Source organism: Gekko japonicus, unplaced genomic scaffold (genome assembly GCF_001447785.1).
Source record: "Gekko japonicus isolate JY-2015 unplaced genomic scaffold, Gekko_japonicus_V1.1 scaffold508, whole genome shotgun sequence".
In the NCBI taxonomy this organism is placed as follows: domain Eukaryota; kingdom Metazoa; phylum Chordata; class Lepidosauria; order Squamata; family Gekkonidae; genus Gekko; species Gekko japonicus.
Genome location: NW_015164679.1, coordinates 808,453 through 834,129, shown reverse-complemented (window position 1 = coordinate 834,129; position 25,677 = coordinate 808,453). Strand labels below are relative to the sequence as shown.

Sequence of the window (25,677 nt, the reverse complement as noted above, 5' to 3'; positions counted from 1 at the left end):
GTTTCAAAGCCAAAGAGCCAGCGCTGTCCGAAGACGTTTCCGTGGTCATGTGGCCGGCATGACTACACACCAAGGCGCACGGGACGCTGTTACCTTCCCACCGAAGTGGTACCTATTTATCTACTTGCAATTTCTTGCTTTCGAACTGCTAAGTTGGCAGGAGCTGGAACTAGAGACGGGAGCTCACTCCATCATGCGGCACCCGGGTCTCGAACTGCTGAACTACTGACCTTCCACAGCCTGCAGTTCAGCGTCTTAACCACTTGAGCCACCGCAGCTCCTCCTCTACACTAACGATAGGGAAAAACCCACCAGATTTATTTTAACTTTACCGACAATGTCACTACTTTGGGCTTTAATAAAATCCTTTAAGAATGGTTTGTACAAGCTCGTACGCTCTCAGGAGTTTCATTTCCTAATTTAGCAAAAACTCTGAAATACTTATTTCAGTATATTCCAAATGATATATTAATACAAACTTGGGACAATATTTTGCTTTTTGCCTCCAAAAACATTTCTGGGTATCAGCATATGTGGTTCCTGATACCATAAGGCTTGCCTATGTTAGATTATAATTGGGGAAATCCTTACAACTCTTTTGTAATGTAGATCAGTATTACCCCCATAGGTCAGATTAACAGCTGACATCACCATAAAAGCTCATGCCACTGTGGTGCATGACCAGGTAACACCTAGATCAGATTACTGCAGTGTGCTCTATGTGGGTCTGCCCTTGAAGACTATCTGGAAGCATCAGCTGGTACAGAATGCTGGAGTGGGTGATAAGGGCCATATCACTCTAGTCTTGTTCCATCTACACTGGCTCTCAAACTGCTTCATGGCCCTATTCAAGGTGGTGGCTTTAACCTTTAAAGCCTGATACATCTTGAGGCCAGCATAGCTGAAGGACTGCGTACTCTCACATGATCCTAAACAACCACTCTGGTCATCTTTGGAGACCATCTTAGAGGGCATCATTAGTCTACTTCTCAAAAATGCCTGGCAAAAGTATTTAATTGTATGCAGCATCATCATAGACAATGATTATTTGTAGGGTGGCTCCTTAATAGACTGAATATAGATGATTCAGACAGGTGCAGACTGAAATAGGTAAGGTAGCCATGGTATCTGTTGTAGCCACTGGCACATTTATGAATGAGTCCTCCAGGTTCAGCTTATCTTTCCTCTCAAGAACCAGGGTGGAACAATCTAAGACAGTGACTGAAGACTGTTTCCTTGAGAGACAGTACCCACCAACAGTTATCCAATTCTACTTGTCCAGAATTGAGTAGCTTCCTTACAAGTTTTGGTTTATGTTTTCAGTTTCAATCATATCACTGCATATTCTTTGAAGCCTACTGGGCAAATCTGTTTTTGTTCTGCCAAGATCCCCCACCCTTCTCCACGGCTTGAAGAACAGAAAGGAAATCTTGCAAACTTTGCACTAAGCCTCACAGAGGCTCAGCACAACAAAGTTAAGCACCCCTGACCCCAGCTTGGAGCTGAGAATGGAGCGCTAGCTCTTCTTGACATTTGCACAGTGCCTCTACCATGATAGGAATGCCTCTGAAGTGCTGCGTGATGTCATAGAGGGCAAGGTCAGCGGTAAGCAGATTCGGGCAGGCCAAAATCTATGAACCTATGTACTAATGACATCAACTGTTTTGACTGGCATATGTAGTGACAGTTTAAGATAGGGCATGGCTGATAAAACTGGGGTCTGAGTCACAGACTCATAGGATTGGAAGGGATCGCCAGGGTCACCTAGTCCAACCCCCTGCACAATGCAGGAAATTCACAAATATCTTCCCCCAACATTCCCAGTGACCCCTGCTCCATGCCCAGAAGATGGCAAAAAACCCCATCCAGGATCCCAAGCCAAATTGGCCTAGAGGAAAATTGCTTCTTGACCCCAAAGTGGCAACCAGCATTCCCCTGGGCGCATAAGAAAGGGCCACAAGAACTAAGCACTGAGGCAGCCCTTCCTGCCCTCCCTCTTATGCTCTGCCTAAGTTCACAGAATCAGCATTGCTGTCAGATGACCATCTAGCCTCTGTTTGAAAACCTCCAAAGAAGGAGAGGCCACCATCTCCTGAGGAAGCCTGTTCCATTGAGGAACCGCTCTGTCAGGAAGTTCTTCCTAATGTTTAGCTGAAAACTCTTTTGATTTAATTTCAACCCACTGGTTCTGGTACGATCTTCTGGGGCAACAGAAAACAACTCCGTACCATCCTCTATATGACAGCCCTTCAAGTACTTGAAGAAGTTTATCATATCACCTCTCAGTCACCTCCTCTCCAGGCTAAACATACTCCTTCAACCTTTCCTCATAGGACTTGGTCTCCAGATGTGTACAGACAACCAGGTATATGTCTGTTTCTAGTGGAGCAAGCATTCCAGGGCCTGGGTGCTCAGCTCCATTATATGGCCCTCCTCCCTAATGAAGTGAAGCAACCATAGTTAACCAGTCAGTGCTTAATTGGAAGTTCCATTGCAGTTGATAGACTTATGCACAAAAAACTAGCACTGAGATATTTAATGTGCAATTATAGGCCAGGAACCCAAATGCTTCCTATGGTGCTGCCATTGCACAGGGGGGGCATTTCTAATCTCAAAGACCACCACATGAGGCAGAAAGACCTGCCTTTGGAAGAAAATATTCTGTACACAAACAGAACCAGTTTATGACAGGACACAGTAAGCCGTGGATCTCACCAGCTGCAGCCATGACAAATGTGTAAAATCAGGATCATGGTATTTTCATTTTTTCGACGTATTAGTGCATGACAATACTTTGGGATTATTTTCACTTCTTGCTTACCTCTGCCGTGTCTACTCCAACATGTTCAGATTCGTAAATAAGGGAGAGTGACCGATGAGTGCTATCCACAGTGGCCTGGGATCTCCTCAGAACTTCTTGCTGCAGATATCGCTGCTTATCCACAGCTTCCTTGCGCTGTCTTTCAGCAGGGTCGTCATAATCATCATTTCTCTCATTCCACTTCACTGGCTTCAAGTCCTCATCTTCATCATCATCAAAAGGATTGTAGCTTTTTGGATGAGCAGACATTATTACAGCTACAAATCTTTTCTTTCACTGAGAATGTAAGCAAAGCAATGGCAGAACCAAATTAAACTAATGTCCTTCAGAAGGTGACCAATTTCTTCATTTCAGAAACTGCCGAAATCCATGAGATGGAGGGCCAAACTCTGTAAAAACAGTAATGCTCTTACTATTATTTAAATAGATGCAATGGACTGAGAGATACAAAGAAAAGCAGCCAATCGAGTTCCTCTCCCTCAAGCAAAAAACACTGGGACTTATTTAATCAATTCTCTCCTTCACTTCTTTGTATTTATCAAATATTGCCCTTTGGATCACTGTGCTGGAGGCATGAAAGACAAAAGGGCAACTATAAGTTATCTGGTTTGGAAACAAACACACCAAGTGATCCAAAACAAGTGAGCCAAAGTCACACTTTTGCCTTTCCCAGCTCATTCGTTTAAGTAATCTCAAGCTGCCTGCTTAGTAGCACGCTTTCTGCAGTGAACCTGCACTCCGGCTCTAGGACTTTACAATATGCAAACCAGTAGTGGCCAGGCGTAGTACATGGATATGAGAGAAAGTTAGACTGGACACCTTTCAGACTTCACGATAATATGCCTGCATCTGTGCCTGTTTCTACTGCTAGTGATGCTATCAAAAGATTACAATTTAAAATACGGATCCTTTTCTGCTTTATGAATTGATTCACAAAACAAGATAAATTGTTTACTTGATTTCAGTTTTCTTACTTAAATGTAATGCTACCAAAGAAGTTTTAACCAGTGCTGTTTTTTTTTTAAATCCTTATTTAATCCCTCCAACCTCCCCCTCCCATTCTGTTCAACACAGCCCTTGCTACTTCAAATCCTCTGCAAAAATTCCTGCCTGTTAAGTAGCATGGACTTCTACAAAGCTTTTACACATTCAACCACCATTCATAACCTAGCAGGAAAGCCTGAACAAGAAAAAAAAGAGGGGTAAAAGATTTGTTGAAACATGGAGAGGGAGAGAAAGAATACAAGAAGAGAAAACCTTTTTTAAAAAGTTGGATATATTTCCACAAGCTTCCCCTGTATTTCCTTATAACTTTCTTCTACACTTTAATTGCAATAATCAAGTGAAAAAAATCTATCCTAATGTTTACATCAGGGCCACGGTGGCTCAGAGGTTAAGATGCTTAAGCTGCAGACCGGAATGTCTGTAGCTCAGCAGTTCGAGACCTTAGTGCCACGTGATGGAGTGAGCTCCTGTCTCTGTCCCCAGCTCCTGCCAGCCTAGCAGTTTGAAAGCAAGAAATTGCAAGTAGATAAATAGGTACTGCTTCGGCAGGAAGGTAACAGCATTCCATGCGCCTCAGCATTTAGTCATGCCAGCCACATGACCACAGAAACGTCTTCAGACAGTGCTGGCTCTTTGGCTTGGAAACAGAGATGAGCACCGTCCCCTAGAGTTGGATTTGACTAGCTTTCGAGCAAGGGAACCCTTTACCTTTAATGTTTACATCATCACATCTAATGAAAACAATTCAGGAGAAGGAGCCATGTTACTTTTGTATCTGATGAAGAGAGTTTTGACCCACAACATCTTACGCTGGAATACATTTATGTTAGTCTTTAAAGGTGCCACCAGACTTCCGTTTAACTGAACTGCAGAAAGTGATGTACATCTTGCTATTATGGGAATTCATTCCCTGTTTTTGCTACAATGTCAGCATCTATCATATTTTTTATCTTGGCCTTCATACCCCATACCTTTAAACCATTTACAAATGCCTGCTATTTTTAAATACCATTCCTTAATAACACAACTAAATGGGGACGACATTACAGAGTCCAGTCCAACGTGACTGGTTAATCCTAGTTTCTGAACAACTTGATTCAATGCACCGTGCCAACTCCTCCTCTGCAGCAGTATTCTGAAGGCAGTCTGTTTGAGTCTACTCATTTAACTCACAAGGACACTGGCTTTGGGAAGTGCTCATGACACACACAGAGCAACACTCAAATGGATAATGACAAAACCACACAGACCAATGAGGTTCTCTGTGTAACCGAACAGCAATCCAAGGTAAACAAAAATTACAGCGAGCTGTGTCTAGCAGGGAAAAAAAATGAGTGATCACAGTACAGACGTACTTAGGCAAGCATGCACACGTCTTTGGAAGTGTTCAGGGGTCGCCAACATGGTGTCTATGTCCCTATGATACCTACCAGAACCTTTTCTGGTGCCCGCCAAGTGTTTTTAGGAACTAGGTAGGGCCAGGTAGGGCTCTTTCCCAGCAAAGCTTCTGATTGGCTGTGCAGATTTTTTAAAAAAAATTGCTTTGGCAGCAGCTGCTACTGCAGCACAAGGATCTACACTGTATTATTAAAGTTGAGCTGTGGCAATCGTTTTGTGGCTGAGTCTGCCTCCTGCAACAACCGTTTTGTTGCTGTGCCCTGCCCACCGTGTCATATCAGGAGTCCAAATGGGCCCATCGGCTCCTAAAAAATTGGAGACCTCTGGTTTAGAGATAATGTCCTGCTGTTACAGCGCAGTAAGGATTTGCAGTCACAGAATGACCACAACCATATTTTCTGTTAAGCCACAAAAAAACAAAACACCAGTGGCACTTACTAATGAGTAATGGGTGACTGATTTCTATGGGACTTATTTCCCAGTAAGCATATATAGGAATGTAGCATTAACATTCAAGAATAGGAGTAGCACCACACCTTTCATTAGGGTCAACCAGAACAGAACGAAGTAGCGAGCAGACTTCAGAGATGCAACATTAACATGAGTATTTTTGGCCACATCATGCCACACAGCTGCCTGCTCCAGAATTTTTAAAGTCAAACCTATGTTGATAAATTGTTTTTAATTAAAAAGGGATATTTTTTCAGAATTTAAATTGGACGCTTTGGGTTTTTGTTGCTGAAATGCTTTCTGTAAAACAACCTGCATGAAGATAATTTTAACTACAAGCCTCAACAATATCATCACGGAATGAGGGGACAGCAAAGGGACAGCAAGTAGTCTGGTGCTCTCAGGTTTCCAACCCCCCTTACTTGTCCCCTTGGAGGCTCTGGGTAGTTTTAATTTCTTTTTCAATTATTCACCACCTTGGAATTGCTTTTTACTTTCGATTCTGTATTGTCAATGCTACTTTAACTTAGATTGTGTGTTTTTATTCTGTTGTAAACTGTCCTGAGCCCTGCTTGCAGGGAAGGGCAGCTTAAAAGTCTAAACAATGAATTTTATTTATTATTTAATTTGTATCCCGCCCTCCCCACTTGGGCAGGCTCAGAGCAGCTTACAGGTTATATATATATATATATATATATATATATATATATATATATATACACACACACACACACACACACACACACACACACACAACAAATGAGTTAAAGCACAGTATTTAAATAAGTAAAATATATAAAATCATAGGTGCCAGTCACATAGATGTCAATAAATGCTAAGAAGTGATGGCCGCAGAAATAAATACATAACTTCTAATATGATAGAATTGCTTCATGTAACTTTTAAAGAAAAAGTTTATCCATAGTTTAGAACAAGCCACATAGGGAGTCAAATCTTATGGGATTTGAGGCTTTATGGATTTGAAAAGGTCAACCATTCTATAAAATCCACAGTTTTGAGTCTGAAGACCCATCTCTGATGAGATTTGTATCTCTAGAGATAACATATTTAACAGTAGTGAGTATATAAAATAGATCTGATGGGTGCTATCGTCTGTCTCTGCCAGTTTGTTTACATGGTTAACTTTCAAAGTGCAAAGTTTCAAGAAGGTCCATAAACAGAGGATCATTGGGGGTGGAACAGAGCTGGACAAGAAAGTCTGCAGATAAATGCAAGGAGGGAAGTGCAAGCAGCTGAAACAAAAGCGAAAATGTTTGAGCAGAATATTACAATAAACTAGAGGAATACGTTTCCGAGTTCAATCTCCATCTACTTAAGGGACCGCCTTTCCCCATGTGTTCCCCAGAGAAAAAGAAGAAGAGATTTGATTTATACCCTGCCCTTCACTACCCAAAGGTGTCTCAGAGCGGCTTACAACCTCCTTTCCCTTCCCCTCCCCACAGCAGACACCCTGTGAGGTAGGTGGGGCTGAGAAAGCTCTGACAGAAACTGCTCTTTTTTTCAAGAACAGCTCTTATCAGAGCTATGGCTTGCCCAAGGTCATCCAGCCAGGTGCAAGTGGAGGAGTGGGGAATCAAACCCGGGTCTCCCAGATTAGAGTCCGTGCACTTAACCACTACACCAAACTGACTCTGCGTTTAGGGGCCCAAAACCAGTTGGCCCTTCTAGGTCCCAAAGACATTAGACTGGTGATAACCAGGGCCAGGGCCTTCTCAGTGGCGGCTCCGTACTGGTGGAACGAGCTCCCGGAAGAGATCAGGGCCCTGCGGGACCTCTTACAGTTCTGCAGGGCCTGCAAGACAGAGCTCTTCCACCAAGTGTTCGACTAAGGAGCTGCATCATACACCAAGGAGTGTCCCTGTACCTTGGCCTCACCATCTTCAGCCTGCCCGTGTCACATATATATAAGTAGATCAACGGAGCTGGTGCAGGAATATCATCATCATTGCCACCTATGGAGTACTCTTCTCTCACACTTTATCTGAATATTGTTCCAGCACTTTAGGATAACTGATTTGTTAATGGTTTCTGGTTGTTTTTATGATGGATTTTAATTGTATTTATATATGTATTTTATGTAAGCCGCCCTGAGCCTGCCTCGGCGGGGAGGGCGGGACATAAATTGAATAAATAAATAAAGTAGGGAACCTTCCCTTCCTTGTTTTCCTGCTTTCAGGCACCGCTTCACCTAGTTTTCAATGTTAAAGATTAGATCCTCTCTCCAGATGTATACATTTGTTTTTCTCCTGTCCTGGGCTCATCAACATTACTGGTGACCTCCCCCTTAGCCATTTCATCCTTGTGATCACCCCATGCAACAGATCAGGCTGAGAATGAGCATCTGGCCCAGTGTCACCCAACAAACCTTTATAGTTTAGTGGGGATTTAGTGCCCTCTGCTACCTCAATGCTGTAACCCAGTGGTATTCAACTTTTCCAGACTCAGGAGACACCTTTAATCCTGCAGTGGCAGCATTGGATCTAATACGTTGGAAACGCATGACATCAGAGTAGGATGTGACAGGGAAAAGGGAAGCAAGACACAGGTTACAGCCATGGAGGAATCGCCTCCACTGCTGAATGACCTCCCTTTACAGTCCTCTCAGCATGCAAGCAAACAAGAGTCAGGAAGAGTCAGGAAGTGTGGCACCCTTGCTTTCAAAGTGGTGCACTAGTACTAGTTCCTTTCAAAAGGAGGACTCCCCTCCAAAAATAAATAAAAGCAACCACACACATGTTTTAAGGGCTCATAACCTAGCTGAGGGTTCCAGTCAACACGCCAAAGACTTCTACACTGCTCCATCTTGGCTCTGCATGGATACACAAAGCTTCCTTACCCAGATAATTCCAGATGGATAGCCATGTTACTTGTATGGTCTACGCTCAGCAGGGTCAGCCTTGGTTAATATTTGGATGGGAGGCCACCAAGGAAGTCAAGGGTTGCTGTACAGAGGCAGGCAATGGCAAACCGCCTCTGTTTGTCTTTTGACTTGAAAACCCTACAGGGTTGTTTTAAGTCAGCTGCAACTTGTCAGCACCTTATACAGATGGCCATGTTGCTCTGTGCCAGCAAACCATAAACACGAGTCCAGTGGCATCTCATGAGGATATCAAAATTAGTTCCAACATAAATCTTCATGAGTCAGAGAGCTCACTTCATCAGGTGCATGAAGCACTCATCCCTTAAGGATGATTACCTGTACTGAGTCAGTCTATCAATGTCAGTTTTGTCTGTTCTGACAGACCATGGCTCATCAGGTTCTCAGGTCAAGGTCTTTCACAGAACTTCCTTACCTTTAACCCCAACTCTGCTTTGGGAACTCACTGGTTGATCTTGAGTCAATCTCTCTCAGCCTAATTTACCTCACAGATTGGGAAGAATTAGGTTGTAAACCACTCTGGGTGGACAAGCAGGGTCTAAATACCCATAAACAAATACCAGTAAATACCTAAATAAAATAACTAGAAGAGCTGGTTTCTATACCTTGTTTTCACTATCCAAAGGAGTTTCAGAGTGGTTTACATCGCCTTCCTTTCTTCTCCCCACAACAGACACCCTGTGAGGTAAGTAGGGCTAAGAGAACTCCGAGAGAATGGCTCTTGAGAGAACAGCTCTGAAAGAACTGTGACTGACCCAAGGTCACCCAGCTGGCTTCATGTGAAGGAGTGGGGAATCAAACCCGGTTCTCCAGATTAGAGTCTGCCGCTCTTAACCATTACGCCAAACTGGCTCTTAGAGATACTAGGAGAGCCCTATCAAGCCCCACATAGCTCACACTACGCTTATCAACACACACTTCAGTAGTACCACTTCAGCACATTTCACACGATAGAACGCGAATACAAAATAAAAATTTCTTTAAAAAGTGATCACGAGACTCAAGAAAGCTCATCCCCCGCCACAAATTTCGTTAGTCTTTAAGGTGCTCCTGGACTCTTCCTCTTGTCTACAGCTAGACAGGCTGCTACCCATCGTGACAAAATAAATAATACTCAGTATAAACTCCCTGCGTACGGGAAACCTAGGGTGTCAGGACCGGAGCTTCTAGGCTTGGCCCGTCTTCCTGGCATTCCGCTCCTCTACACGCAGGGAGACTTCGTGCCCGGAGCATATTCGTCGAGGGAAGGCCCAACCCGACCACCTCAGTGAGAAGCTAGGCCAGAAAGCAGAGGGGGCAATTTGAAGATACCAGCCTCAGTGATTTGAAAGGAAAGAGGGGAGGGGGGGGGGAATAAGGTATTAAAATTCAACACCCTGAAGGCAGCCCACACGGAACCAACCCCATAATGTCCCCCGTCCTCCTTTTCCTCGTCCGTCGCGCTCGCTCACCCGCAGTTGGCCGCCCGCTTCTTTCCCCCGCCGATCGCTTCGCCTTCTCACTTCCCGTCACGGGTCAAGGCGGGGAGGCTTCCCTGCGCCCAGAGGCTCTTTGGAGCAAACCATCTCGGAAGGAGGCGGGGTGTGTGTGACAAGAGGAAATGCGAAACAATATGGAGGCCCTGGGGAAGAAACCAAATGCTGCCTTAAAAAGAGGGGGGAAACAATGATTTTTTTTTATTTTTGGCTTTCGCTTCAGAAGAACTAAAGGGCAAAAAAGTGCGTCGGGCTAAATTCGTACAGCATATGGGACTCACTATTTTAAAAGCGATGTTTGTTTGTTTTTTGCAAGACTTGTTTTTGGAAGGGCAGGACTCCGGAAGTGAAGCGGCGGAGGGCGCCGCCATGATTGTCATCTGCCCTTTTTGGGCACCGGAGGAAAAGGTAGCGGGGGTGACCACACGAAGCGTCCTATCCTTATCGGCACTTCCGTGCGAGCCAATCGAACGGCTTTCCCCGCTCATGCTTCCTAGCCCGAGTATAGCGGGCCTTCACCATAGAGACGTCAACGGATAGCGCGGCACCTACTCCTCCGTGGGCCTCTCCAAGCGGAAGCGCTGACTCGCCTTCCCGCTCTAGCTCCGGGGGGCTGTCAGGCGTGAGCGGGGGGGGGGGGCGAGAAAGCCGAAGACTTCTCGCGAGAAGAACGGCCGAAGCGGGCTGTGAGGGGAGGAGGAGGGGCGGGCGGTGAGGGATGCGAGGCAGCAGAGTGACATTCTGAGGCGCTTCGGGGCCGCCTTCGCAAAATGTCGGCTTTGGCCGTGGCTACGGCGGCGGCCGCCACGGCTGCCGCGGTGACAGCGGCGCGGTCGGAGAAACCCAGCAGCCCTGGCTCGTCTCGGGGCTTCTACTTCAACACGGTGCTGTCGCTCGCCCGCTCGCTGGCCGTCCAGAGACCCGCTCCGCTAGAGAAGGTGCCGCCGCCGCCGCCTAGAGGGGAGGTGATGGGCGGGCAGGAGGCGGGGGGGCTTCCCCCCCCTGGAAAGCGGCGCGCGGGGGGGGGGATGGAGACGTCACGTCGGGGGCGGGGCCTGCGGTCGGCTCGACAGGTGTCACTCCTGTTTACGTGTATCAGTATGGAAACCGTCGGTATTCACACTGCAAGCGGTTTTCCCCCCCATTTTATTTAGTATATCTTAATCTTGCTTTTCCTCTGAGGCGCTCAGGGCAGCAGGCATGTCGTCCCCCACCCCTGCCTTTTTTGCTCGCAACAGCCCTGTGGGGTAGGTAAGGCTGAACGAGAGAAATTGGCCCAAGGTCGCCTAAGCAAGTTTCATGGCACAGCGGAGAGTTTTTAACCCGGGTCTCTTGAGTCTTGACCTCCATCCTATGTGTAAATGTTAATAACATAAATAGAAAAGAGCAAGAGCCCAGTTGCACCTTAAAGACTAACAAAATATGTGGCAGGAGGATATGAGCTTTCGTGAGTCACCGCTCACTTCTTCAGGTGCGGCTGATTTTGCAAGTGCAACAGTGTATGAAGAAGCCTTAGCTGGATCGGACCAAAAGGAGGGACCTTGGTGCTAGAGCATAGGTTTGGCATGCACGAAGACCCCCCAAGTTCAACCCCCAGCTTCTCCAGTTAAAAGGTCTTGAGAGCAAGTGATGTGGAAGACATCTACTTCAGATCCTGGAGAGTTACTGCCAGTCATAGTAACTCCGTACTGACCTTGAGAGAGCAAGGATGTTCATGTGTCCACTGAATCCAGCATCCCTGTTCAGTGACTTGTTGGGTTTATATCAGAGCCCTCAGACTGGCTTGTAATATTGGGGAAACGCAGCATCATAACGCTTTGAATATATTTTGGAAATGATGTAAGCTGCTTTGAGGACTGTATGGTCAAAATCTGGGACAAATTGGCTTGTTAGATTAAACCAAGGGTTTATGTAATCCGGCATCCAGTGGCTATCCAGATGTGCCTGTAATAGGGCAGAAAATAATGATAATCCCCTTCTGACATTGTTACTCTCTCCTCTCAGCCCTGTATCTGGAGTTCAAAAGAGAATTACCTGCCAACATGGTGATTTTGTTTTATTTGTCTTTTATTTTATTGTGGTTTGTAGTTGCTGATAGGCTTTTTCACCATCCTTTATAAAAACACAAAGTCCTTTGCTGGATAGAATCATAGAGTTGGAAGGTGCCATATAGACCATCTAGTCCAACCCCCTGCCCAATGCAGGTCCAGCCTAAAGCATCTCTGACAAATATTCATCCAGCCTCTTCTTCAAAGCTGTCAGTGAAGGGGAGCTAACCACCTCCCTAGGCAGCTGATTCCACCTTTGAACCACTCTGACCATGAAAATTTTTTCCTAATATCCAGCCGATACCTTTCTATTTGTAATTTAAACCTGTTGCTTCGGGTCCTATCCTCTGCTGCCAACTGGGACAGCCCCTTGCCCTCCTCCAAATGACAGCCTTTCAAATATTTAAAGAGAGTAATCATGTCCCCCCTCAATCTCCGCTTCTCCAAACTAAACATTCCTAAGGCCCTTAAGCCCTACCTTGTAGGGCTCAGTCTCCAGACCCCTGATCATCCACATTGCTCTCTTCTGCACCCTCTCGATTTTGTCCACATCCTTTTTGAAGTGAGGCCTCCAGAACTGCACACAGTACTCAAGGTACGGCCTGACCAAGGCAATATACAGAGGGGCTGTGACCTCCTGCGATTTCGATGCTATGGCCCTTTTAATACAACCCAAGACTGAATTTGCCTTTTTTTACCACTCACATCTAAGACTTGGAAGAAGTCATAGCTTTGGTTTCTCTCATTCTGAAAATGGGGGAAACAGAAAATTGCCTCTAAGTTGTTGTTGAGGTTAAAGTACTTTGCAGTTGTCCTTGTGCCTTGGTGATCAAGGACTATACCAGGAGGTGCCATTTGTCTTCTTTTAGATGTTGTGTTTACATTTGGGCAGGGGAAGCAAATATTTTCCCCCCTGTGTTTATTTCCTTCGTTATAGCCCACCTTGCTTGTTAGGTTCAAGGTGGATTACAAAATATAAATACAATACAATCAGACAGCATAAGGCATGCAATGAATAGAGATGGAAATATCCCAGGGCAGGAAGATTATTATAAATACAGCTGTAAGGGTGGGGTTTGGGGTTTTTTTGGGAGGGGAGGAAACAACTGAAAGGTTATTGATTGAGTTTGGGAGATATTGTAAACTTGCTCTGTTCCTCTAAAGAGAAGGCATTTGGCCACTACCTTCACATCTGGAGGAAATACTATCATCATTATCAGTTTATGGTATATTGCAGTACTACCTAATAATATATAATCATTACATAAAAACAGGCAATAAATCATTCAGACTAGCTCATCACTTCTGCAGTTCAGCAGCTCATTGTGGGTAAGCCGAGAACTCACCCTAGCAGTACAAACTGTGTATTGCACAACTTTATCAAATTTCTCTGTATCAGATAACAAATTAGACTGTAAGGGGCAGCCGATCATATTTGTAAGAATGGTCCTAGAAACACTTCCATGAGAGATCCATAGAGGGAGCAGAAAAGCATAATAATGGCAGTTAACCAAAGAAGTACTCCTATATGCTGTTTGTGTGTTGAGAAGAACATTCTCCCCCCTTCTCTCCTGCCTCCAAATGGGCAGGTTTACAGTCCATCTATTACAGAAGTCTTACAGCTTAATCCTACATAGGCCTTCAGCGTGCTTAGACAAGGCATCTAGCTCCAGCCCTGTAATAACTTGCAATTTTGAATTGCTCTGAAGATCTTCCTATTTAGATCTTTTAACCCACTTTGTCACATTAATTGAATATTTTTCATAACTTATATTACACATTGACAAAAGGACGCTGCACATGTTTCTTTACTGAAGTAGGAGCACCATGCGAGTCCTGTTGTTGTAGGATGGGTTTGAGTTATGATCAAGTTAAGAACCACACCTACTAATATTTAGTGTAGCCTAACATGAAAAGAGTGTCTGGCAAACAGTTCGTAGGATGACAGTATTTTTCTAGTGTATCTTTAACCTGCCCTGACTTTGGTAGCTCAGGCTAGCCTGATTTCATCAGATTTCAGGAGCTAAGCAGGGTCGGCCCTGGATAGTGTTCAAATGGGAGACCACCAAGGAATACCAGGGTCATGATGCAGAGGCAGGTAATGGCAAATCACCTCTGAACATTTCTTGCCTTGAAAACCCTGCAGGTTGCCATAAGTCAGCTAAGGAGCATATATCCCATTTCAGTTTTAAAAGCAGAACAGAAAAACCTATTGCAGAGTGAATAGATAAGCAGATGGATGAGATCTTCCCGTGCAATGTAAAGGGAAGAAGGGGCTTGGGAAGTAACCCTTTGTGTGAGAACTGGAATGTTATAAGCATGTCTCTGTCTTCACCTATGGAATGTATTTATTTGTTCACCTTATGTTGCTCATCATGTGAGAGAAAGGGGAACCTAATGCTTTGATCTAGCAAATTAATCCGCTCTTTAATTTAAAGATTGCAGTGGAAAGCTCTTAAGTAATCAGGTACACCCTCCAGGGAAATATCGTGTTCTTTAGCAATACTGTGCATGAAGAAAGCTTTGCCACAGCTCTGGTAGCATCGTGTGCAGTAGAGATAATTTTATTTACAAAGTGAATAAGCTGATTCCTGATGGAACCGCATCCTACTTCCACACTTTCAAACTAACAGGTCTGCATATATGCAGCAGTTTCCGTCCAGGGATGAGTGATTGGTCCTTGTTTTGGTGAAGTCCCTTTGAACAAAAAGAGCACTGCAATCTAAAAATGGTTCAGTGTTGGAGAGAGAATTGTTTACATTTTGTTGGATCTGCAGCTTGCCTTGTCATCAGGGCTGATAATATTATAAAACCCAATGTAAAAATAAACTGTTGCTCTCCTAGAGGGTTTGTAGCCTAAAATAGATGAAGCTGCTGGGGAGGACAAATGAGGGGAAAACAAAGGGAAAGATGAGAATGGAGTAACCTGCTAAAATTATTTCTACCTGATCTTTTGTCCTCCCTGAAAACTCACAATTCTTGGGGTTTTTAAGCAATTTTTTTATTTTCTATGACACGCACAAAACACATACATGGACAAAACACCTAGAATAACATAAAACTGGGGGTACATTATAAATAAGCATAATTTGGAGCCAATTATATAACACTTTAAGCTTATACCTTACAATAGAAAATAATTTTTGTGAATACTTTTGCAACTGTTTGTACGTTAATGAGTACTGTTGTAGTCTTTACCGTCTTTTCAACTTGTTTATATACCTTGTCTTGTCGTGTTAAAGATATAGTTCTCATACCATCTGTAAAATCTTGTCCATATATTTTCAAAAGTCTCTTCCCATCTGATTCTCAGTAAATCATTATAGATGACTGGTTGACCAAGCTGTCAAATAATAGGGGCTGAAATCATTAGCCTGTTTGCAAAATCATAGAGAGCAATTACTATTATGTTTATTTCAAAGAAGGCTGACTTCAGGACACATCAAAGTCCAGTCCTTTCTGGAAGCTTTGTGTAGCTCCTTGCTGGAATGAGGAACCTGTTGAATCCCCCGTACAGCAAAATGCAATGAACATGTTGGGAATCTTGATTACTGGCCATTTGTGTTGTGACCTGTGGTCAGCAGAAATTCTGTACCTAGAGCTGAGAATGTGCAGCACTCACTTCCAAGGGGTCTTAAAGAAACACAAAAAACCAGACTCAATGCTGCTAATTTTTGCTTGTATCTTATTCACAATTGTTGAGTTCTTGTCTAGTTCTATATGGTGTCGTTTTAGATGTTGGCAAAAATGTGGAGTCATATATTGATTTTTACAATAAAGATTCTCACACCATTCGTTTCTTCCCCCTGTAGGTACAGAAACTACTATGTATGTGTCCAGTAGATATCCATGGGATCTTTCAGCTGGATGAGCGTCGCCGAGATGCTGTGATTGCTTTGGGGATTTTTCTTATTGAATCTGATCTACAGGTACATGCATATTACATTTACCAGTAGCTGGCTGGAAAAGCTGTGAGATCACAAATGCTTTTGAATAAAGCATGTGTATATGCTTAGCTTTTGAACTGTGGAGTGATCATAGGTTTTCAGAAAAGTTTCCCTTTAGGAAATATGCATCTGATTTTTTAAAAAGTTATTTGGTCTGGTCCATAAATTACTTAAGAGTGGAAATAAAATAAATAATTAAGTCAGCATTGTATCATTAAAGTTTTGTTTTCTTGTCCTTACTCAGGTAGTGTAACCGGTCATGTAAGGAAGTTGTGCAATATTGGTTGCTGATTATTTTGTTTAACTTAGCAGATTGACACCATTCTAAGTACACTGAATGGCTGTGGTGGCTCAGAGGTTAAGATGCTGAAGCTGCAGACTGGAGGGTCTGTAGCTCAACAGTTTGAGACCCTAGTGCTGCGTGACGGAGTGGGCTCCCATCGCTGGCCCCAGCTCCTGCCAATCTAGCAGTTCGAAAGCAAGAAATTGCAAGTAGATAAATAGGTACTGCTTTGGTGGGAAGGTAACAGCATTCTGTGTGCCTTGGTGTTCAGTTATGTTGGCCACATGACCATGGAAACATCTTCAGACAGCGCTGGCTCTTCGGCTTGGAAACAGAGATGAGCACTGCCCCCTAGAGTCAGATTTGACTTGCTTTTGAGCAAGGGAAACCTTTAGCTAAGTACATTGAAGTCACTGGATTTAGAGGAGTGTAACTCTGCTTAGAACTGCACTGTTTGGGGCTTCCGGTCTAGCTAAGATGGAGGACTGAAGCGTTTCGCAATCGTGCGAAGCGAGCGACGGCCACTTTTGACAGTTTGGGCAATATACAGCCCAACGCATCACTCCCCAGCGAGGGGGGGGGACAAGCAGGCAGCAGCGCCCTAGAGGGAGTGTGAGGTTGGCGTAATCCAGCTTCGGAAGAAGCTGAATTGGGCTTTGACCTCCTCCCACGAAGAAGGCAAGTGCCAAGCAACTCTATAGTGGCCGATCGAGCCGGGCTACCGGCATAAATTCTTCGTCAGCAGACTTCTTTGAAGAAGGACAACAACTGTGAGTTAAAAGAAACAATGCGAAACCCGTTTTGAACGTGCTAGATAACAAAAACGTGCCGCTTACCTGAACTGAGTTTGGAGTCAATTTGAATTAAGCGGTTGAGCGGAAAATGAATAGTAAATCCCAGAAATCCGATTCCGGAGAGAAAAAAGTTGATTGAAGCCTTTAAAAACTGTAAAAACGCTTATTGTTTAACATTCCTGTGGTGAAGATGGAGCCGTGTGCGCAACTGTAAAATCGAAACTCACGAACAATAGCGTGGGAAGAGCAGGCTGGTGTCACAAAGAAAGAGGTCCGTGTGAAACATCCAGGAAGTTGAATTCCTAGACGGGCATTAGCGAAAGGAAGACAGTGGAACTTTTAAAGGTGCCGGACCGGAAGTGAGTTGTATGCGGAAGGAAGGGCCTGCAAAGTATCAATTTGACCTACTCTACATGAAATTACCATAGAGAAGTTGCGCCCGACATTTTGAGGAGGACTTCAACTAAATTTGCTTTTTTAATATATTTCTAAGGGTCTTTGGAAAGCGTAAACAGAGAGGCATGGAGGACTAAATCTTATCATCTAGAAGAGTGCTTTATCTTGCGAATCTGTGAATTGAAAAGAAATCGCCAAGACGGAGACCAGGAGAGGCAAGAAAAGAGCCGACTCAGACCCAGAACTTAAACCAGTTGTGAGACCTAGGATTGGATCTACTTCAACCCCCAAAATGTCAAGGGAAACAGAGAAAAAAGAGATGCAGGCCTCCATGGAAGCAATGGAGAAGAGAATGACAGAGGCAATACAAGCCATGGGGGAGCAGATAGAAAAAACATTGGGGGACCAACTGGAGAAGCAAACTCAGATTCATCTGAAACATCTAGAAGAAGTCCAAGAGAAGAACATAACAGCATTGAAGGAACTGGTTACTACAGAAATAACTTCAATCAAGCAAGAAATGGAAGGAGTTAAGAAGGATGTTCAAGCAAATGCAACCAAGACTACAGAGACAGAGGAGAAGATACAAAAAATAGAAGAGAAACAAGATTCTTTGACTCAACAAATTACAAGATCAGAGACAATGATGGAGTTCAGAAGGATGCAGACTCATCTGAGATTCAGAGGCATTAAGGAAACAGAGAATGAGAACTTAAAAGAAAAAATGATGGAAGTGATAACGGCTTTTCTGGGCGAGGAGGAAGGGTCAATGGACTCAGACTTTGATTTGATTTATAGAGTGAACTCCAGAATTGCAGAAAAGAAGAATTTACCAAGGGATGTAATTGTACAATTTGTAACAAGATCAATAACAGAGGAGATATTCAAGAAGCAATTCAACGTCCCTTTTGTAATAGAGGGAAACAAAATTATGGTGATGAGAGAACTCCCAAGAACAATACTGCAAGACAGGAAAAGGTATAAATCCTTGGCGGACAAACTCAGAGCTTTGAGCATCAGATATAGATGGGAGATTCCACAAGGTTTATCCTTTACGTATCAAGGTGGGAGGATTCAGATCAGATCGATGATGGACTTTTATAAATTTAAGGCGGACAATGCGGACGTCTTTGGAGAACTTTAAAATAAAACGCATAATGGAGTACAAATTGTTGTCATGGAATGTTAATGGATTAAATTCACCAAACAAGAGGAAAAGAATCAATCATTGGATACAGAAACAGAAATGCAACGTGATATGCTTGCAAGAAACACATATTAGAAAACAGGATATAAAATATTTAAAGAATGCTTTATTTGGAATTGAATTTTGTTCTGCGGCCTCAAACAAGAAAAAAGGAGTTGTGACATATGTGAAGAAGGAGTTACAACCTACAGAAATTTTTAAGGACATAGATGGCAGATACGTGGGTGTGGAATTAATGATTCAGCAGAAAAAAACATTGTTGATCAACGTGTACGCACCCAATGGAGCAAAGGAAAAATTTTTTAAGGATATAACTGACCAATTACAACAATTGACTTATGAGCAAGTTATTATGGCCGGAGACTTTAATGGGACAATAGATCGTCTAGACAGAAAACCACAAAAGGACAACGAATTCAGCGGAAAATTGCCAAAGAATTTTTTTGAATTAGTTAAGCAAGAAAAATTAGAAGATGTTTGGAGGAAATGGAACCCGATGCAGAAAGACTTTACTTTTTATTCCAATAGACATTGCTCTTTTTCCAGAATTGATATGATTTGGATGTCTGAAGAATTATCAATGAAAACACATAAGACTGAAATTTTGCCAAGATGTAATTCAGATCACAATCCGGTGGTATGGAGTTCCACAGAAAGGAAAAAACCCTTTCTGTGGAGGATTAATGAAGACTTGTTGGATAAGAAAACGGTAATTGAGATGTTAAAGGAAGAAACGAAACAATTCTTTCAACAAAATTTAAATAAAGAAACACCGATACAGATTGTATGGGATGCTTATAAAGCGGTGATGAGAGGAATTCTCATCTCGCAAAACGTGAAGCAAAAAAAGGAAAAACTTCAAAAACAAACAGAAGTGTTAGAAAAAATTGCTCAGAAAGAAAAGGAATTAAAAAAGAAGCCTGGAAAAAAGCAAATTATTAAAGAATTAAAGTTGCTGAAGGAACAACTGAATGAGACTTGGAATCAGGAAATGTATTGGAATTTAAAGAAGTTACAACAGAAATCTTTTGAAGGGGCGAACAAACCGGGAAAATACTTAGCTTGGCAACTTAAGGCTAGAAGAGAGAGAAGAATGATAACCAAAATAATAGAAGATGGAAAAGAGTTCGTTGATCCTAATGGAATAAAGAGATGTTTCTTCAAGTATTATGCTAAACTATTCCAAACAACTAGAGTTGATCTTGAGAAGATTAAAACATATTTAAAGGAGATTCCACTACCAAAAATAAGTAAGGAATACAAAGATTTATTAAATGGTCCAATTCAAAAAGAAGAAGTGATGAAGGCAATAGAAGAGACAAAGTTGGGGAAGGCGCCTGGGCCGGACGGATTTACAGCGAAATTCTACAAAAAGATGAAAGAAGAAATTTCCCCGGTCCTGGAAGCTTTAACCAACGAAATAAGAGAAAACAAAAAGGTGCCGGACTCATGGAAAGAAGCAATTATTTCTTTGATTCCAAAGGAAGGACAAGATTCAACAAATGTAAAGAACTACAGGCCAATATCTCTTTTGAACAACGATTATAAAATCTTTGCAAAAATTATTGCAGAAAGGGTGAAAAACTATTTACAAACGGTAATTTCTGAAGATCAAGCGGGCTTTTTACCCAAAAGGCAGATTAGAGACAATGTAAGAATAGTAATGGACGCAATTGAATATTATGAAAAGCACCCAGAAAAAGAAGTAGCTTTTCTGTTTGTTGATGCAGAAAAAGCTTTTGACAATCTTAATTGGAATTTTATGCACCAGATGATGGAAAAGATTGAAGCGGGACAACATTTTAGAAATTGTATTGAAGCTATCTATTCTGAACAAAGAGCTAAAATAAATGTGAATAAAGAACTGACAGATAACTTCAAAGTACAGAAAGGAACAAGGCAAGGTTGTCCGTTATCACCGTTATTATTTATCTGGGTATTGGAAATACTTTTACAAAAAATACAGTACGATCAAGAAATAAAGGGCTTGACACATAAAGGACACCAATACAAATATCGAGCATTTGCAGACGATGTAATGTTTATGGTGGAAAACCCAACAGAAAAATTGACATTGCTTTTTCAAAAAATAAAGGAGTTTGGAGAATTGGCCGGCTTTTACGTAAATAAGAATAAAACAAAACTTATATGTAAAAACATGATCAAACAAAAACAAGTGGAACTACAAGAACTGGTACAATGTGAAGTAGTTAAAAAAACAAAATACCTTGGAATTGAATTAACGGCAAAAAATATAGACCTATATAAGAATAATTATGAGAAATTATGGACTAAGCTGACTCAAGATTTTAAGAAATGGGATAAAATGAACTTATCACTGATGGGAAGAATATCAGTTATAAAAATGAATGTCCTACCACGTTTGATGTTCCTGTTCCAAACAATACCAATTCTGCATAAAACGGATTTGTTGGCCAAGTGGCAACAAGAGTTGTCAAAATTTGTTTGGGCAGGCAAGAAACCAAGGATCAAAATGAAAATACTTTGTGATGCCAAAGAAAGAGGAGGTCTACAAATGCCAAATCTTAGACTATATTATGAAGCGGTTTGTCTAACATGGATGGATCAATGGGTGAAGCTTGAAAATGACAGATTGTTGGGGTTGGAAGGGCATGATTGTAGATTTGGCTGGCATGCATATTTATGGTATGACAAGATAAAAATGGACAGTTTTTTTAAACTTCACTTGGTGAGAAAAGCTTTGTATATGGTATGGACAAGATATAAGAAGTACCAGAGTGACTTAAGACCATTGTGGATTGTACCAGTAGAAGTGTTGATATCTTACTCAAGACAGCGAGGTAGAGACTGGTTGCCATATAGAGATTTAATTAAAAAAGAGGGAACAGAGTGGGTAATGAAAAAGCAGAATGAAATTGAATATGAATATGAGTGGTTGAAATATATGCAGATTTATGATCTTTTTAGATCTGACAAAAAAAACTATGGTTTTAGAGAGGAAAAAAATGAAATTGAAAAGGTTTGGGAGAGTGGAGGAGGAAAAAATATTTCTAAAATGTATAAGGTGTTGTTAAAATGGTATACTGAAGATGAAACTGTTAAAGAACAAATGTTAAAATGGGCTATTAATATGAATAAGGAAGTGGCTATGGAAACCTGGGAATATTTGTGGAAAAATTCTATTAAGATCTCGACATGTACTAATGTTAAAGAAAATTGTTATAAGATGATGTATAGGTGGTACATGACACCTAAGAAAATTGCAAATATGAATCAAAATATGTCAAACAAATGCTGGAAATGTAAGAGGCATGAGGGCTCATTTTATCATATGTGGTGGACTTGTGAGAAAGCTGTAGACTTTTGGACAAAAGTCCACAATGAAATGCAAAAAATATTGAAATGTTCTTTTAAAAAAGCACCGGAAATTCTGCTTTTGGGACTTAAAATGGAAGAAGTCAATACGACTAAAAAGACTTTACTCTGGTACCTGATAGTGACAGCGAGAATGATTTATGCTCAGTTTTGGAAGACAGAAAAGGTACCAGAGGTTGAAGAATGGATACAAAAAGTTCTGTTCATGGCACAAATGGATAAGATTACAAAAAAACTGAATAACAAAGAAGACGATGAGTTTTTTGGAGAATGGAATGACTTTAAAATTTATCTGGAAAAGAACTGGGATGTGAAACAAAACTTAATATGTTTAGATCAATATTAAGTCAAATGATGTTATCTTTAGATTGTAATGATGAGAAACTGATATTGTTGATGATATGAAGTAATTTGGAGCAGGGGTGGAAGCATTGTGGGAAGCCATTGGAGGGAGGGGAGGAACTGGGAATGGGGTAGACAATTGATAGAATGAAAAGTTTTATATGTTGTATTCCTGAGAAAATAAAAAATTTGTTTACCAAAAAAAAAAGAACTGCACTGTTTGAATGATGGTTTTATGTAGCTCATATGACTGAATTGGATGATTTCCATGATCTTTAGAACCTGTTGGAAGATAGAGACCCAAGCACTGAGGGGGTTGAGGTTGCATAATATTGCCCATGTATATTATTTCCATAATACTTTTCCATAGTACTGCCCATGTATATCATTTATTTATTTAATGTTTTTGCAACCGGAGTCATAAAGAGCAAATTTGGAAATTATTTTTCCCCACAACTCATGGGATTGTATGCGAAGGATGGAGTTGTGGAGGAGGAGGGTTAGAAAGGCAAGGAGCTGTCGCTCAAGAGTAGAGCAGAACTTTTGCATGCAGAAGGTGGCAGGGTCAATCCATGACATCTTCCATTAAAGATTTCAGGAAACAGGTGCTGGGAAAGATCTTTCATAGTCAGTGGCGCTACCAAGCAGTGCAGGCAATACTAAATTAGATTGACCCAAGACTGTAGCCAGGATTTTTTTTGTTTGGGGGAATATTTAAATTTTTAAGGGGGCAGTTAAAATACAGTTAATTAAATTAATGTAAATACCTGCTGTATATAAGTGCTGTATACCACCTAGGTCATGGCATCTATCCCAAAGGCTCATGGGAATGCTTTTGAAAGACTCACCATGACCTAGGTGGTTAGCAGAAAGGGGGTTGTTGGAGAAGTGCTGAAGGTACCACTCTTGAGTGCTCTTCTAAGCTCTCTTGCCCTGTGGAAGGGAACTCAAAAGGCAGTTAAATGCTTTCTGAAGGCAATTAAATACCCTCTGAGTTGTCTTTTCCCTGGTCTCATGATGCCCCCCCCCCCAATTCCACAGTGGGAGGGAGAGGGAAGCCCAAGGTCAAGCTGCAGCTGCTAGCAGTGCCCCCCCCCCTTCAAAAATAAGGTTCCTTGCATGGCCATCTGTGGGGCGGGGCATTTAATTAAGGGGGCAGGGCCCCAAAATGCCCCACTGTAGCTACGGGGCTGGATTGACCAATGGTCTAACTCTGACTTAATGTAAAGAAGCTTCTTATATTCATGTAAATGATGCTCGAGCACTGCTGGAGGGTAGATGAAATCTTAGGTTTTAGTCAGTTGGCTGCAGTGATTTGTGAATAAGGAAAAATAAAGTGCATAGTCAATTGTCAAATTGTATGCATGTAAGTAAAAAAAAGTCTACACCAGCCTGAGCATGGAACAACTCAAAGAAACAGTACAAGATCGGAAAATGTGGAGGGAGCTGGCCCATAGAATTGCCAAGAGTTGAACATGACTGAATGGCTAACAATAAAAAATAAGTCAAACTGTAGAAGAAAAGGACATCTTGAATTGTGCCCTTTAATTTATAAATAGATACAACCAATGTTTCCTCTAAGCTGTGGAGTCTTGTGAGCAAAAATTCTACTTTGTGAGCTACTGGCATTAAAGTTATGAGCGAGCGATTTGGCTGCTGCATAAATCAGTTTGCTTTGGAGCCATCCCTTCCTGAGCTAAGACAAAAATGTGTGAGCCGGAGACTAAAAATCTGTGAGCTAGCTCACACCAACTCAGCTTAGAGGGAACTATGGATACAACTGTGAGGTGCTTTGCAAAATGTGGCATCCATTGTATTCTGGGGATCCATTGTATTCTGGCTATGATGTGGAATATTGGGCCTTTTGTTAAAATAAAGAAAAAAACTTCAGCGGTGTGTAAGCTTTCAAACTACCAACTTTGTTGGTGTTAAAGGTGCCACTGGACTCAAACTTTGTTCTTCGCTGGTGTTAGTCTTCTGTTTTGAGACAACACTGACATTTTTTGAGCTGCAGCCTCACTCTGATGTTATATTGCATCCCATTTCTGCCATTGTGGGTAGGATGCTGACTAAACTTGCTACTTTGAAGTCTCTCCCACATATCTGTGTTCACATAATCTGTGCATAGATAAGCTACGCCCATGGATCCCGTGTTAACCGATGTCAGGCTGGCAAGTACCCATGATGGTGTTTTTTCAGCTGCCCCTTGTCCCAGAAGTGCTGTTGGCACTGTTTCTTCCTGGCCTTCCAGGACAATCTAAGGACTTGCCTGGACTAGATATATTGATTAGTCATGTCCTGGGGCCGTTCAAGATGCTGCTGTGGTTCATGTGCTATTTTAATCGATTGTATTTTGATATTGATGAGTTTTATTGTTTTTTAATTTATTAAGATTTATATGTGCGTTTGTATAACACACTTGGTTATTGTAAGCCTTGGGTATTTTTTTTAATAGAACTATCTGATAAAGTTCTTCCAATAAGTATAGTTGCACCAGTGTGCAGTGGAAGGACAATTTTTGTGCTCTAGTGTCAGTTGAAGACTGGCACCGGGCACCAGTGCAGTGGCACATAACTGTTGTGCAATTTGGCTGACCTATTCCTTGGCATTAATGGGATTGTAGGCTTTAACACTGGAGAAACAGAACTACTGACCCATTGGTTGCCAAAGGGAAATGATACACGGCTCTGTGCAGCTACTTGTAATGAAGCCGTGACGTCCTGTTCTTCCTTGCAAAGCACCTCCGTAAGGGACACCCTGCATCGCTTGGAGAAACAGAGCACTCAGCTCTTTCCGGTCAGTCGGTTCCCCACTGCAACACTTTCTCCACCCTCTCTCTGCTTTTACATAATGTTCTTAATTTACGTTAACCTTACAAAATGGGTCCTGGTGTGGGGAGGGATAAAAGAAGCGTCTCTCCCCAGCTGCAAGAGAAACGCAACTCATGCAGGAGGAGCTATATTCTCATTACCTGTGGCTATAGCATAAGGAGTTCTTGGTGCCCCAGGCAGTCTACGACTTTGGCACCGTCCCTGCAATGATCCAGGTGCACACAGAACTATGAACTCCCCCCCCCCCAGTTGCAACCTGAGTGCATGAGGAGCCAGGCAAGCAAGGAGCTAGCTGGGTGGCATGAAGGCAGTGGTCTCTTCTTTCCTCCCTGTTTCTGTCACAGAAGTAGGGCTGGGAGCAGGGGAAGCCAAGGGTGGTCAAAGGCAAGCCAGACAAGCACGCCCTGCTGCTGACTGTGCTGTG

The 25,677-nt window shown here is 42.4% G+C and overlaps 2 protein-coding genes across 4 annotated transcripts in view; one reads left to right on the top strand and one right to left on the bottom strand.

Moving 5' to 3' along the window:
* SNAP29 (synaptosome associated protein 29kDa) overlaps positions 1–10,097 on the bottom strand; it is a 22,523-nt gene extending 12,426 nt beyond the window's left edge. Inside the window, exons 1-2 of one of the 3 annotated variants that reach the window (XM_015409298.1) lie at positions 10,025–10,097; positions 2,822–3,097 (exon numbers count right to left, since the gene is read on the bottom strand). In XM_015409298.1, the coding sequence (XP_015264784.1) occupies positions 2,822–3,070 (249 nt within the window). In that variant the 5' untranslated portion in view covers positions 3,071–3,097; positions 10,025–10,097. Of the gene's footprint in view, positions 1–2,821; positions 3,211–9,975 lie in introns of all 3 variants that reach the window. The other 2 variants (XM_015409299.1, XM_015409300.1) reach the window with 2 other exon arrangements.
* A 658-nt stretch (positions 10,098–10,755) lies between these two features.
* Positions 10,756–25,677, top strand: part of PI4KA (phosphatidylinositol 4-kinase, catalytic, alpha) — a 113,219-nt gene continuing 98,297 nt past the window's right edge. Inside the window, exons 1-2 of the mRNA XM_015409297.1 lie at positions 10,756–10,986; positions 15,909–16,025. Coding sequence (XP_015264783.1) covers positions 10,819–10,986; positions 15,909–16,025 — 285 coding nt within the window. The 5' untranslated portion in view covers positions 10,756–10,818. The remainder of the gene's footprint in view (positions 10,987–15,908; positions 16,026–25,677) is intronic.